At 40.1% G+C, this 14749-nt stretch overlaps 1 protein-coding gene across 1 annotated transcript in view; it reads right to left on the bottom strand.

The window, feature by feature from the left end:
- LOC140195317 (probable acyl-CoA dehydrogenase 6) overlaps positions 1-14619 on the bottom strand; it is a 46506-nt gene extending 31887 nt beyond the window's left edge. The window contains exon 1 of the mRNA XM_072253431.1: positions 14421-14619. Coding sequence (XP_072109532.1) covers positions 14421-14615 — 195 coding nt within the window. The 5' untranslated portion in view covers positions 14616-14619. The remainder of the gene's footprint in view (positions 1-14420) is intronic.
- Between the last annotated feature and the right edge of the window lie 130 nt (positions 14620-14749).

Raw genomic sequence — 14749 nt, forward strand, 5'->3', positions numbered from 1 at the left:
TGACATTCTCCTGTATCAGCAGTGCAAGCCTTCCACCTCTTAACCACCCCCCAATCAGGTCTAAAGCAACAAGTAAACAGGAACATTGAGTTGCCAGGCCTGTCCCTCACCCAACCAGGTCTTTGTAACAACAACCACATCAGAATCAGATTTAATAACACTTGCATACATAGCGAAATTTGTTGTTTTGGGGCAGCAGTACATTGCACTAAATAATAATCAAAATCAATAAATTACAATAACTATAGATAAAAATAATTAATTGTATTAAATAAGTAGTGCAAAACGAGAGCAAAACAAGTGAGGTAGTGTACATGGGAATATTGCCGATTCAGAAATCTGATAGCAGAGGGAAAGAAACTGTTCCTGAAATGTTAAGTATGATAGATATATATATATTCAGACGCCTTTACCCCCTCCTTGATGGTAGCAATAAGAAAGGGCCATGTCCTAGTGGATGAAGGCCCTTAACGATGGATGTCGTCTTCGTGAGGCATCGCCTTTTGAGTGTGTCCTCAGTGCTGGGGAGGTTAGTGCCCATGATGGAGCTGACTGAGTTCACAACATTCTGCAGTTTTTAAAATTACTTTACAACATAACACATTGACTGTTCTATTTGGAATAGTTCCGCATCATATTCAGGGTATTTCATTTTCAAATCAACATGTAATTGCATTCGTCACGTTGTTGGCAAGAAGAGCTATTTTATTGAAGTGGAAAGGTACCTCTGCTCCTACACTAACTCAATGGCTTACCCAAGTAATGTTATGTCTTAGTTTGAAGAAAAATTAGAAGTAGAACTTTTGACCCCCGATTTGATTTTGAGAGAAGGTGGGGCTCTTTTGCTAAATATTATCATTTAATTTGAATCAATTTACATGGTTTCCTTCCAGTTTTATATTATATAAATGTGATTTGGTGGTGGTTGTTTTCTTTTTTATATATATATAAAAATGATTGTAAGATGTATCACTTACAGTTGGTTCCTAATGGGTTTTTTTTCCCTTTTTTGTTTTATAGTTAGTGGGGGTGTTTTTTTAGTTAGCTGGGGTTCTCTTTTTTCCTTCTTTTTCTTTTATAAAATTTTTTTTTCCATTAGCATATATGTTTTTTTTCCTTCAGCTTTATTAATTATATTATATATATATATATATATACACACACACACTAATTTGCTGAATCTCTGTATTTTATAGCTATAGAAGATTATATTAATAAAAAGATCTAAAAATGAACATTCTGCGTTTTTTTTCCGATCCTGTGCAGTGGCCCGTCCATACCAGATGGTGATGCCCTCAGTTAGAGTTCCCTCCACAGTACACCTCCAGAAATTTGCAACAGGCTGTGGTGACGTACCAAGTCTCCCCCAACTCCTAATGAAATATAGCCATTTTGTGCCTTCCTCATAAGTGCATCAACATTTTGGACCTTCCAGGAACCTGAAACTCTTTTTCACTGCTGATTCCTTGATGAGGACTGGTATGTGTTCCCCCTCAACTTCCACTTGCTGAAGCTCACAATGAATTCCATGGACTTACTAACATTATGTGCAAGGTTATTGTGATATCACTCAAACACCTGATCCATCTCACATCCTCATCATCAACTGGAATTCTGCCAACAATAGTTGTGTCACGGGCAAATTTATAGATGACGTTGGAACTGTGCCCACCCACACAGTCCGGGTGTAGAGAGAATAGAGCAGTGGGCTAAGCATGCATCCTTGAGGTGTGCCAGTGTTGATTGTTAGCGAGGAGCATAAGTTATTTCTGATCCACACAAATTGTGGTCTTCTGATGAGGAAGTCAAGGATTCAGTTACAGAGGGTGGGAAAGAGGCACAGATTTTGGAGCTTGTTGATTAGAACTGACAGCACGAGTAAATAATAAACAGCAGCCTTATGACAGAATTGCTATTGTCCAGGTGATCCAAGGCTGTATGAAGAGCCAGTGAGATTGCATCTGCTGTGGACCTATTGTGGCGAAAGGCAAATTGTACTGGGTCCAATTCCTTGATCAGGTTGGAGTTAATTCTGGTCATGACCAGCCTCTCAAAGCACTGAACCACAGTTGATGGGAGTGCAACCGGTGATAGTCGTTGCGGCAACTTACCCTGCTCTTCCTGGATACTACCATGAAGCAGGTTGGAAATTCCAAATGCGGCAGCAAGAGATTGACGATGTCGTTGAAAAATCCCACCAGGCAGTTGACGTAGGTTTTCAGTGATCTACCAAGTACACCATCAGGGCCTGACAGTTTGCAAGGGTTCACCCTCTTGAAAGGTGTTCTGACATCAGACTCTGAGACAGAGATCACAGGGTAACAAGATGCTGCAGGAATTTGTACAAGCGTAATTTTATTCCGCTTTTCAAACCATGTATAAAAGGTGTTGAGCTCATCTGGGAGTGAAGCATCACAGCCATTTGTGATGCTAGTATTCACCATGTGGGAAGTAACAGCCTGCAAACCCTGCCAGAGCTGACGTTCATCCAATTCCATCTGTAATTTCAATCTGAAATGTTTTTTCACCCTTAAGATAAGACTTCCATAGGCCATACCTGGACTTCTTGTATAGTCTTCACTGCCACAGATCTAGCCCTCTATACGAATCTCCTAGTTCATCCACGGCTTTTGATTTGGGTATGTGCAATATGTCCTCAAAGGCACACACTCATCCACATAGATTTTGATGAAGTCAGTGACAAATATGGTGCATTTATTCAGGATTGCACATGAATCCCTGAGTACTGTCCAGTCTACCAACTCAAAGCAGTCCTGTAAGTGCTCCTCCACCTCCCTTGACCATACTTTCTTAGTCCTCTTCACTAGTGCTGCAGTCGTTAGTCTCTGCCTATATGTTGGGAGTAGAAGTACAGCCAGGTGATTGGACTTTCCGGAGCGCAGGCATGGGATGGCAAGGTAAGTGGCCTTGACAGTCGTATAACAGTGGTCAACTGTGTTGGCTCTTCCAATTCCACAGGTGACATGTCGGTGTAATTGTTCAGAAACTTCTTCAAGCTGGCCTGCTTGAAATCTCCCGAAATAACAGGAAAGGCATCAGGGTGTGTTGTTTTATGATTGCTGATTACGGTGCTCAGCTCCTCCACAGTCAGTCTGACATCAGCAAAGGGATCGTAGATCCATGTTCTGATCCAGGCTCTATATTCATCCTCCTTAGCCATAAGTACTCTTAGTGTTGAATTAAATGCATTGCAGCTCATTACTCCCACCATGTTTATTAGCCTGGCCCTTACTGTCCTTCCTTTCAGTCTTTCTTGTTATGCCATCTTTCTTGCCTTGAACCCTAGCACTTATTGCACTGTTGCCGTTGTTCCCAACCCCTCTAACTCTAGTTTAAGCCTTTCTGGGTAGCTCTAGCAAACCTGGTGAGGACATTAGTTCCTCTGCAGTTCACATGCAAACCACCTTGATTGTACAAGTCCCACTTGTTCTGGAACAGAGTCCAATGAAGCATAAATTGGAAGCTCTTACTCCTGCACCACAAATTGAACTACACCATCTATTTCTCATCTCACAAGCACTTGGCACAGATTATAGCCCTGAGATTACAACCCTGTGTGTCCTGCTTTTTAACTTTGTCCTTAACCTCTAAAATCACTTTGCAGACTGTGACCTCAGTCCTGGTCACTCTGGCCAATAGGAACATCCTTTTTATGTCTAATCTATCCAGTCCTTCTTGAACTTTGTAGGTTTCTATAAAGATTCCTTTATTCCCGTCCCACTTACGTCACTGGTACCAGTATGAACTATGATCTCTGGCTGTTCACGCTCCCCACTCAAAACGTCCTGTATTGCTGCAAGCCACCTTGATCTGGGCTCGAAGGAGGCAGCAGATCATCCTGGAGTTTCAAGTATGGTCACAGAAACACCTAACTACACCCATTCTATCAGTATCACTGTATGGCTTCATCTTTTCCTTCTTTTCTTCAAGAGCCGTAGTGGTGCCACTGACTTAGCTACTGTTGCTGAACTCTGAAATGTCAAACCCCAACAGTATACAAAAAGGAATATCTATTAGTGAGGGGAATTGCCACTGCATTACCTACCATTCTCTTACTTTTCCTGATGGTTACCCATCTATCTGTAGCCTGTACCTTCAGTGTTCACGAAAACTGTCATCAATGATCTCCCCAGCATCATGGATGATCGTGAGTATATTTAACTATTCCTTGATCTACTGTGTCGGGGCTGATAGACCAGAACAAGCAGTCCCAGTACTGACCCCTGCAACCATTGTCGATCAGCTGATAGGCAGATGGTGAGGGTGGCTTTGTTGGTAAAAAGTGAAATCCAATCCTTAGAAAGAGGTGACATAGGACCGGAAGATGCAGCATCCTTGTGGGTAAAGTTAAGAAGCTATAAGGGTAAAAAGACCCTAATGAGTTATATAGAGGCCCCAGAACAAGTAGCCAGGATTTGGGATATACTGTAAATTTCAATGGGAAATAGAAAAGGCAGTAATAAGAGCAATGTTATGATAGTTATGGGGAATTTCGATATGCAGGTAGATAGGGAAAATCAGGATGGAGCTGGATCCCAAGGGGAGAATTTTAGACTGCCTCTGAGGCCCTCCATTGATCGGTGTTGACTATAGATAATGTGTCCTAGCTGTCTAGGTGATACGCAAACCAGAGCAATATGATACGGAGTGAAAGCTGTTGCCCGTGCAGCAGGCACCCCCTCTCTAACTCATGAATTAAAAGGAACAGCACAGACCAATACAATTTGGCACCAGTGACATTATAGGAATTGCCAGTCGGCACTGAACAATGCTGGCTGCCTTGGGGGCTCCAACTCTGGGTTTTCCTCGGGGTTTACTCCTGTAGCCTAACCCATGAGGATCTGATATGGGCCTCACATTAACACCTCATCCAAGACAGCCATTTTCCTCAAAGTCTCTCAACCATGAAAACAGAAAAATAAGACCTATTCAGTCTTTTGAGCCTGTTCTGTCATTTGATATGATCAGGACTGATCATCCAAATTCTACACCCTATTCAGTTATCTCCACATATCCCTTAATCCTTAGAAAAATACACAGCATCTTCTTGAATGTGTTTAATGATTTGACTTCAACTATTTTCTGTCGCAAGGATTTTCACAAACTTACCACTCTGTGAGAAGTTTCTCTTTTTGTGGTATTAAATGGCTTACCTCTCAACCTTAGATTGTAACCACAGTCCTGGCCACTCGGACCAATAGGAACATCCTTTTTATGTCTAATCTGTCCAGTACTTCTTGAACTTTGCAGGTTTCTATAAAGATTCCCTTATCCATAAACTATAAGACAGAGGAGCAGAATTAGACCATTCAGCCTTTTCTGTGATTCCATCATGGCTGATTCTGGATCCCACTCAACCCCATGCACCTGCCTTCTCACCATACCTTTTGATGCCCTGATTGATCAGGAAGCAATCAACTTTTGCTTTAAATATATGCATGGACTTGGCATCCACTGCAGTCTGTGGCAGATCATTCCAGATTCACTACTCTCTGGCTAAAAACAAAAATTCTCCTTACCTCCATTCTAAAAGATCACCCCTCAATTTTGAGGCCGTGCCCTCTACTTTTGGATAACCCCATCATAGGAAATATCCTCTCCACGTCCATCCTATCTAGTCTTTTCAACATTCGGAAGATCTCAGTGAGATCCCCACACATTTTTCTAAATTCTAGTGAGGACAGGCCCAAAGCTGCCAAACACTCCTCATATATTAACCCCTTCATTCCTGGAATCATCCTTGTGAACCTCCTCCGGACTCTCTCCAATGACAACACATACTTTCTGAGATGTGGGGCCCAAAACTGTTGACAATATTCCAACTCTTTGATCTGACTAGTCTCTTATAAAGGTGCAGCATTATCTCTTTGCTTTTATATTCTATTCACCTCAAAATAAATGCCAGCATTGCATTTGCCTTCTTTACCACAGACTCGACCTGTAAATTAACCTTGCACAAGGACTCCCAAGTCCCTTTGCACCTCTGATGTTTGAATTTTGTCCCCATTTACACAATAGTCTGCACTATTGTTCTTTATACCAAAATGAATTATCATACATTTCCAACACTGTGTTCCATCTGCCACTTCTTGCCCATTCTTCCAATTTGTCTAAGCCCTGCTGCAATTGCATTAGTTCCTCGGCATTACTTATCTTCGTATCATCCGCAAACTTTGCCACAAAGCATCATGAAGTGGATGCTGTGCACTTAGTGAATTTGAAACACAGTATTTAAGGAAGGCATTTCATGGATAAACTACAATAGGATGGAAAATGATGTCACCAGGTACTAAGAAATGAACAGGATGCTGCAGAGCAAATGAACCCTCTTGCATGCTGAGAGAAATAACTGTTCACTGATGACAGCATACTGGAGATAGCAAGCAAATTGAAAATGGTTTGTCAAGAAGTTTTAGAGAGTATTTTCAAGGAATGGAAAGGTTTATAGCAGAAAATGAAACTCAGGGTTATACAAGGTGACATACATGCACTTTGACAATAAATTTGCTTTGAACTTTGATTTAAAGCACTGGGGCCACATCAGTCTGATTCCAATGGTGGAGTAAAGCAAGCCAGAAATGAAATAGAGGGGAGAACACAGTGAATACAGAGATTTCAGATGGTTATGTGCTGTATTGGATCTTATTAGTCCCCAATTCAAGAGACAGGAATGTTACTGAACAACCATGGCCGGCACTTGAAAGTTCCTGACACATAACAGGAATAAACCAATCTGCCAGGAATTATCAACACCCATGCTCTAATCAGTCAAGCTTAATCAGCTAGTATTGATGGAGTATGCTTACGTTTTTTAATGTTTTTGTGGACTCTTAGGGAAGTGATACATTATGCAGTAACTCCACTATTTAAATGTTGCGTCAATTATTTTCCATTCCATGTACAAATTAAAAAGCAAACAGTATAAACTGCTTTCTATTGATAGCATTGTCAATAATGGCAGATAATTATAGACTTCTTCACCTCATGGCATTAGAAAACTTAATTGCCTTCACAATAAAGAATGAATAATCATGGACCTTCAATACAGATTTGTAAGTGGGAGATCATGCATGACTAACTTGTTTAAATTGTGTTTATTACCAAACATATGGTGACCATGAATGCCGCGGATATATTTGGATTTTTAGAAAGTGATTCATAAAGTTCCACGCATGAGGCTATGGCGACGATATTGATCAATAGATACAAAACAAAAATATAAGAGATGCTCTCAAAATTTGCAAACTGGTGGCATATTAAAGGAGAGGTACCTGAACATTCCCGGCATAAATCTAATGTTTTCATTCTTACTGCTACTAATTAATTGAAAATTACTAACAATATTAAGCTTGGAAGATGGTGAATGAGGCAAAGATGCAATAGACTGGTCATACTACAATGCACAAACATTGTATGGGGTGGAGAGGGAGCAAAGAGATGGAATAATAAATCTTACGTGTTCATATCCTACTGTGAGTGTGCACAGTAGACATGGAAAATATGACAGTCTACTTAGTTATATCCAATCAAGAAAAAAGTTTTAATAGCAGTCTCTAACAATAATATACAAATCTGACCTTTGTCTGGTTATCTTACACTTGCCAAGCAATTTTTCATCTGTGGATTACGTTGTGACCCCGAGAAGGCCATCCAGGGTGCAGAAATTCACTCTTACAGAATTCACAACTCAACTCCCCAAAAATTTGAGATGCAGAATGAAATTCAGTCTCATGAAACATGTGTGGATAAAACAATAAGTGAGTAACACAAAATTCTTTCACATCTCTCATTTCTCAATGCACAAGGTGACGCGCCTTCCCATGATGAGAAATCATGGCAGGGCACATTTTCTAGAAATACAATTCCTAGAATGTGGGGGTGGCCTATTTCATGATCATGTGTTGACAGACTAAAACAGACTTTGAATCACAAGTTTCAACACCAAACATTTTAGCATGAAAGCCTAAATTTAAAATGGAACAACCTGTATTTTGATAGTTCACTAACATCTACTACCTCAGAAGTATAAAAACAATAATGAGTGCTATAACAAACAAGGACTTGTCTTTTTTCATTTATGGACATTTATTCATAAAAGAATTCTACGATATCGAATCTAATGAATCGAACTTGGTCACACCACCTAATCAAAATTATAGAAAAAGCACAATTTAGTATTGATAAGCCTTGACTGAATTTGAACCTTAGAGTTCTGAATGCAATTTTCAGCTTTCTATTTTGACATCAACTGAGACATGTAAACAAATGTAACTCTTTCTATTCCATGAAGCTACCTGAAAAGAGTTCTTCTAAAAACATTTCACAGTAATAAATTTAAACTAATTACAACACCAAATCTAAAAATTGTATTAACAAAGCTAAAACTAATTCCTACTTCTAGCCAATGTACATAGGAAAAGGCAAAGGCAGGCCACAGATGGAGAAGTGATGAATAACAAATAATACTGAACTACCTGATGGAAAAGTACTGATTGATTTATTTAGCTAATCAGATTACAAAAGATGGCAGTGAATCATAGCCTTTAACCTTAAACTACAAACAACTTTGCATAAACAAAAGGCATCAACACAATATACAGGAGAGTATTAGGCACATACAGTATACATACTTTATATTTTTATATAGAGCTAGGGTGCCTAAGGCTTTTGCACAGTACTTCAGTAATTTTATATATTGCACTGTACTGATGCTGCCAAAAAAAAAAACAAATTTCATGACCTACGTGAATGATGATAAATCTGATTCTGATGTGGGTCTCTACTGCAGACTGAGAGTGGGAAAACGGGACAGGGAGAGAGGAATCATGGTTGGGAAAAGGGGAAGGGAGACGAGAGAGAGCAAGAAGCACCAGAGAGACATTCTGCAATGATCAATAAAACCAATTGTTTGGAATCAAATGACCTTGCCTGGTATCTCAGGGCTAAGTATGTCTGTACCTGTGCCACTGGCCTCCTGTCCCACACCTGTCCCATGGCTCTCAACCCTCACTATCCCCTGCATCCCTTGCTCCCATGAGATTTACAAACTCACTCTCCACTCCACTTTGACAAAAACAGTACTGTGCAAAAGTCTTGGCACCCTAGCGATATATACAGGACATGCCTAAGACTTTTGCACTGTACTGTACTTTTCATTTCATTTTGGTCAAAAGAATTGATCGACATATTAAAATAGTTTTAAAGAATTTAATAGATTTAATTTTGATGAATTCAAAGCTTTATTCAATTTCTTTATTAGTCATTTGTTGTTAAAGATGGTAAATTTCATCAATGTCCATCTTTGCTTAGAGGTGACTCCTGAAATATGGGAAATGGCCCACAATTTCCTTACTCATTTTGTGGACCTTCATTCTCAGAGGACAGCGTTAATCAGTGGGACCAGGCTGAAAGATCGTAAGCCCATTGCTTCATATGTGAAAGAAACCAAAATTCAGATATGCATTGGTCTGTTCACTCTAGCTCCCTGACTTAATGGGCTGGCTCAGCGCTGGCTCTGGAATACAAGTTGAACATTTTCTTACATGTCTGTACAGCAGGGGTAGTAACTGTTTACAACACGTGCTCAAACTGGTGATAATCTAAAAAAATTCTATTGTGTGCCATGGTAATTTTAAGCAGAGATTATCATTAATTAATGAATTAGTAACAATAATTATGGACATTTTTAAAGAAAAAGGATGTCCTGTTGCTTAAGTGTATTAATAGTTTTACTGTTAATAAATGTTTTGAGACAGATTGAAATAAAGTATTTTAGAAAGATTGTTGAAAATTATTAATATTAATCTTTTAAAAAGACAGATGACCCTACACTCATCTCTAGAATATATGGATAATGAAGAAACCTATGTCAGACAACCAACTATTGACTCCTGTTCTGCCTTCAATACCAAAGTCCCAAGTAAACTCATCTTCAAACAACTAAGCCTGGGCCTCAACACCTTGCTTTGTAACTGGATCCTTAACTTCTTGACCAAAATACCTCATTTTAGTTGATATAGATTCTAAACAAATGAAGCGCTACTTCCCACATTAGCACCACCTTGTAGCACTCTCTGATCTGAAATGGCCCATTTATCCCAACTTCATTTTCTTAGTCCTTCGCCTATCCATGCCAATAGAAAATTCTCAAACCAGTGCATTTAGTACTACAACTTTAATTTGATACCTTCTTGAATGCCTTCTGCAAATACAAATAGGCCACATTTTCTGGTCCCCCTTGATCTACCTATTTGTTACTCTTTAAACCTCTCTTAAATCCCCTAAAACTGATTAATATACATTACAGATTGCTGTTCACCTTTCTCCAAAGCCTATTCTGTAATGTATATTTTGGAAAATGACAACCAATGCCCATGTTATTTTCATGACTATCTGTTTTAACAATCGGTAATGTATATTAATCAGTATTAGGGGATTTAAGAGAGGTTTAAAGAGTAACAAATGGGGTAGATCAAGAGGGACCAGAAACTGTGGCCTATTCTGATTTGCAGAAGGCATTCAAGAAGGTACCAAATTAAAGTCCCATTACTTACAAAAGGGGCTAGAGAGAAAACAGGGGTCTCCAGCCTAGTTCATCTAACTCCACTAAGTGCCGTAATTATAACCCTAACAAGTGAACAAACATACCTGGTGAGCTAGATCAGGGGTCCCCAACCTTTTTTGCACTGCGGACCGGTTTCATATTGACAATATTCTTGCGGACTGGCCGACCGGGAGGGGGGTGGGGGGTGGGGTTGCCAACGGACAAGAGTAGCAGTCAAATACACTGGGTTTACCCTGAGAAAGACTACAATGACCATGAAGCCTTGCGCGGGCACCAGTGCGCATGCGTGCACGGCTTTTTCCTACATACCGTTTTTGGGGATTCTGTTCGGGGGATCTTAATCACGACCGGAATATCGGTGATAAGTGGCTAATACACTCAATTTCCTTTCTAAAAGGATTTATCTAACGAATTTAATATTAAACACACAGCGCATATTTTCCTCGCATGAATATAGTGATAAGTCAATTGTCAGGGGAGCTTGAAGTAAGTGTTGAACGAACTTCCAGTAGAAGTGGTAGAGGCAGGTTCGATATTATCATTTAAAGAAAAATTGGATAGGTATATAGACAGGAAAGGAATGGAGGGTTATGGGCTGAGTGCAGGTCGGTGGGACTAGGTGAGAGTAGCGTTCGGCACGGACTAGAAGGGCCGAGATGGCCTGTTTCCATGCTGTAATTGTTAAATGGTTATATAAGTCAATAGCATCATAACATTTTAAGTAACGTTTGGATATTAAACACACAGTGCATATTTTCCCCATATAAACATATAAAATCATTGCAACACACCAATATCACTGAATCAGTGGGAGCCCTGGGCTTGTTTCCCTGCAACAAGACGGTCCGATCGAGGGGTGATGGGAGATAGCGATACTGGAACGGGGTTCCTTATGTCCAGTCTATTCCGCAATTTAGTTTTCGTTGCATTCATTGCAGAGATATGTTGGAAATGGAAGCAACATTTTCAGTGCCTTCGTGGCTATCTCAGGATTTTTACCCTTGACTTTGATCCAGAATGCCGGCAGAGATGTTATGTCAAACAGACTTTCCAGCTCTCCGTCATTTGCAAGCTTGAGGAGTTGATCTCCCTCCCGCGCTGACATGGATGACGCGCGGGTAATAACCTCGCATGCCTAATGGCTCAACAGTGGCCGTGACAGGGAATGAGGAAAGGTGCAGCTGACTCCTATCGCCAAATCATATCGCTTCCTCACGGCCGGTAGCGCATGCTTTGCGGCCCGGTACCGGTCCGCGGCCAGGTGGTTGGGGACCGCTGAGCTAGATGTCAAACCATCAGCATTTCCAATTATATGGATAGTGGATTATCAAAGTTTTATTTCACCATATTGGTATGACAGACAGGAACCAGAATACGAATAAATGGGTCTTTATTTGGCTAGCATGATGACAGGGACCAATGCTTGGCCCACACTGATTAAGATGAGGGAGCCAAACTGGCCTGCTGTACTCCTCCAGCCTTTTGTCAGTGGTGTACGTGATGATGCTTAAAGGATAAAATGTCTTTAGAACATCAGATACAACTGATCTACTCTTCAAAACATCATTGTGATCCTGACTTCTGAAAGGTAGTATAGTCTAACAAAAAGAATTTTCCTAGAAGTTCACCACATCAGCATAAATTTCCTACTCAAGTCACTGAAGTGGAATGAAAAAAGTCAAGGTGAGCACCATCAAAAGAGAAAAAGCACAAGTTGGTTCACAACTGCAAATTCCAAGAGAAATAACTGAAAGTGTATTGTAAAAACAAACTGACAACAGTACTGGTCAACAATATTTTTTATTGCAAAACAAAAACAAAGGAAGTTCCTATGTTTCTAATGCTAATTTTCATTCTACCTTTGAATACATGCATGACTTGATTGCCATAAATTCTGTTCAGACACCAGCACATATGAAGAGTAACTTAATTAGGTGCCTGACAATATTTTAGCCACATGCGACCAAATTTGTTTGTGCAACCTTAAAACAGATCTGTGCACGGTGATAAATTCAAATAATTTATTTCAGAAAATACAGATACATTCTGATCTTCTATAATCAAAAAGACTTCTTTGTTATGATCTGAACTTTGCCTGAGTTTTCAGAAGTGCATTCTACAATGTTTGGTATTTTTCTATATTTCTATATGCAGTGGATTCCAGTTAACTGGGACAGATCAAGACCAGTACATTTTGGCCAAGTTAAGCGGCTGCCCCATTAGCCAAAGTTTCATGGAAATAGTTTAAAGAAGTATAAAAAAAAGACAAATTAAATTTAACTGAGTAACAAATTATGTACTTAAATAAAGTACAGAACAAATTCAAATACTACAAATAGTACTACAGTACTATAAAACTCATGGTTCCTAACAGTTATCGATGTATACAGTATACGCTAGTGTTCTCGACTTTAATAAATGAACAAAATCAGCGCAGATACCTAGTGTAAATAAAAGGCTGCCTTCAATTTTTGACAATCGCATCCTCCAAATCTTCATTTTCATAACATTCAAGATGATTGCCAATACATTAAAATTCTTTGTGATTCCTAACTTGTGAAAGTAGTAATATTGTTTCAGTTTCACTACAGTTGTTTCTAGCATCTCCAAGCCTGAACGTTTGAGACTGCAGTAAGCTAAACAATTCTGAGTTGTCTTACTGCCTATTTCTCACCAACTATCAGTGACAAAAAAAACTCGCTGCTTTTTGAACACAAATACATGCAACTGTATCTTTTTAAAAACTGTTTGCTCGAAACCCAGTGTTGTCTAATGGCGACACAAGTGCACGTGTCTGACTCTAGTTAGAAATTGTTGGCACAGACTTCTGTCCCAATTAAGTAACACAGTGTCCCAAATACGGGTTGTTCTAAAGAAGTAGCTGCCCTGAATAACCAACGGCCCAATTAACCAGAATCCACTGTATATATTACCAGATTTTTTTTTGCCAACTTTCTTCTATAAACATGCCAGACCCAGGCTCCATTATTACACTGGCAGAGAAGCTGAAATGGGTGGTGTCACGTTCTTTATCTTCCACACCTTTTTTTGTGTTGTCAATCTGCTTGACTATCATTAAGTGAAAATACGTCAACATTTCTTCAAAAGTATTTTGAAAATAATTTCATTTGTTCACTGAATTTCCATTTCCTTCCTGGTCACTAACTCAACCCAGGCCTAATATTCTGCTCAACCTGGAATCGGATCTCAATCCTCATAAATACTGCTCATTTCCACTTTTCCAATATTGTCCGAAACTCAATATTAAAAGTGACCAAAAGTTTCAAGTTTTCATTAGTTTCCAGCTCATTTCTGGGTCACTAACCAGACACAAGACACCAGAGTCATGGACTGAAACATCAAAAATTCTCCACACACACAATTAGTCTCACTTAAAGTCCTACACCTTCATAACTGACATTACCGTTTAGTTCCCTCGCGGGATCAGAATTAAAATACTCAACAACATCTTCAAATCCGTCTGTGATTTCACCGTAAGTGTGTTTCACCCACTGCGTCTTCCTCGTGCGATTGGCAGATACTTTGACCTACCAATCCTGCTTTCCAGGAATCCAGACATGAAATCCTTCTCTCTCTTTCATAGCTTTTAAAATACAGGAGGTCACCGCTAACCTATTCCAGAAAGTTTACGAAGTCCTAATGGACTTACTACAGCTTAAAGAATGACAAGAGGTAGTGTTAAAGTTGAGGATAAGGCTGATAGCGGGAGGTTTCGACAGACGGCGTGTGCACCAATTCCATGCAGTCACCAGCCGCTGTCAAGAAGAGGCCGGGAGGCGGCTCCCAGTTAAGTCGGACCCGCAGCTCGCGTTACCTTCCGGAGCGACTCTCTCAGACTGTCATGCTCCTGAGTGTAGATAATATCTCGGATCGGCGAGGAGGAAAGAACCTTCAGGCTCACTTTCTCGGAGTAAAATCTGGGCCCAAGACCCAACAGCCAACCGGCTGCGATCCGAGACCCCATCAACAGCCGAGCACAGCAGGAAGCCATAACGCTGAAACTGTGCATGCGCCGTGGCGGCACCCGAAATTGCAGTCAGGCGTCGGACTTTGGATCTGTTTTATCATCACTGTCTGGTAGGACGTGATTTTTTTTTGTTTTGAGGCAGCGGTACTGTTCAACGACACGAAATTACTAAACTA

The sequence above is a fragment of the Mobula birostris genome, chromosome 3 (genome assembly GCF_030028105.1).
Source record: "Mobula birostris isolate sMobBir1 chromosome 3, sMobBir1.hap1, whole genome shotgun sequence".
Classification (NCBI taxonomy): domain Eukaryota; kingdom Metazoa; phylum Chordata; class Chondrichthyes; order Myliobatiformes; family Myliobatidae; genus Mobula; species Mobula birostris.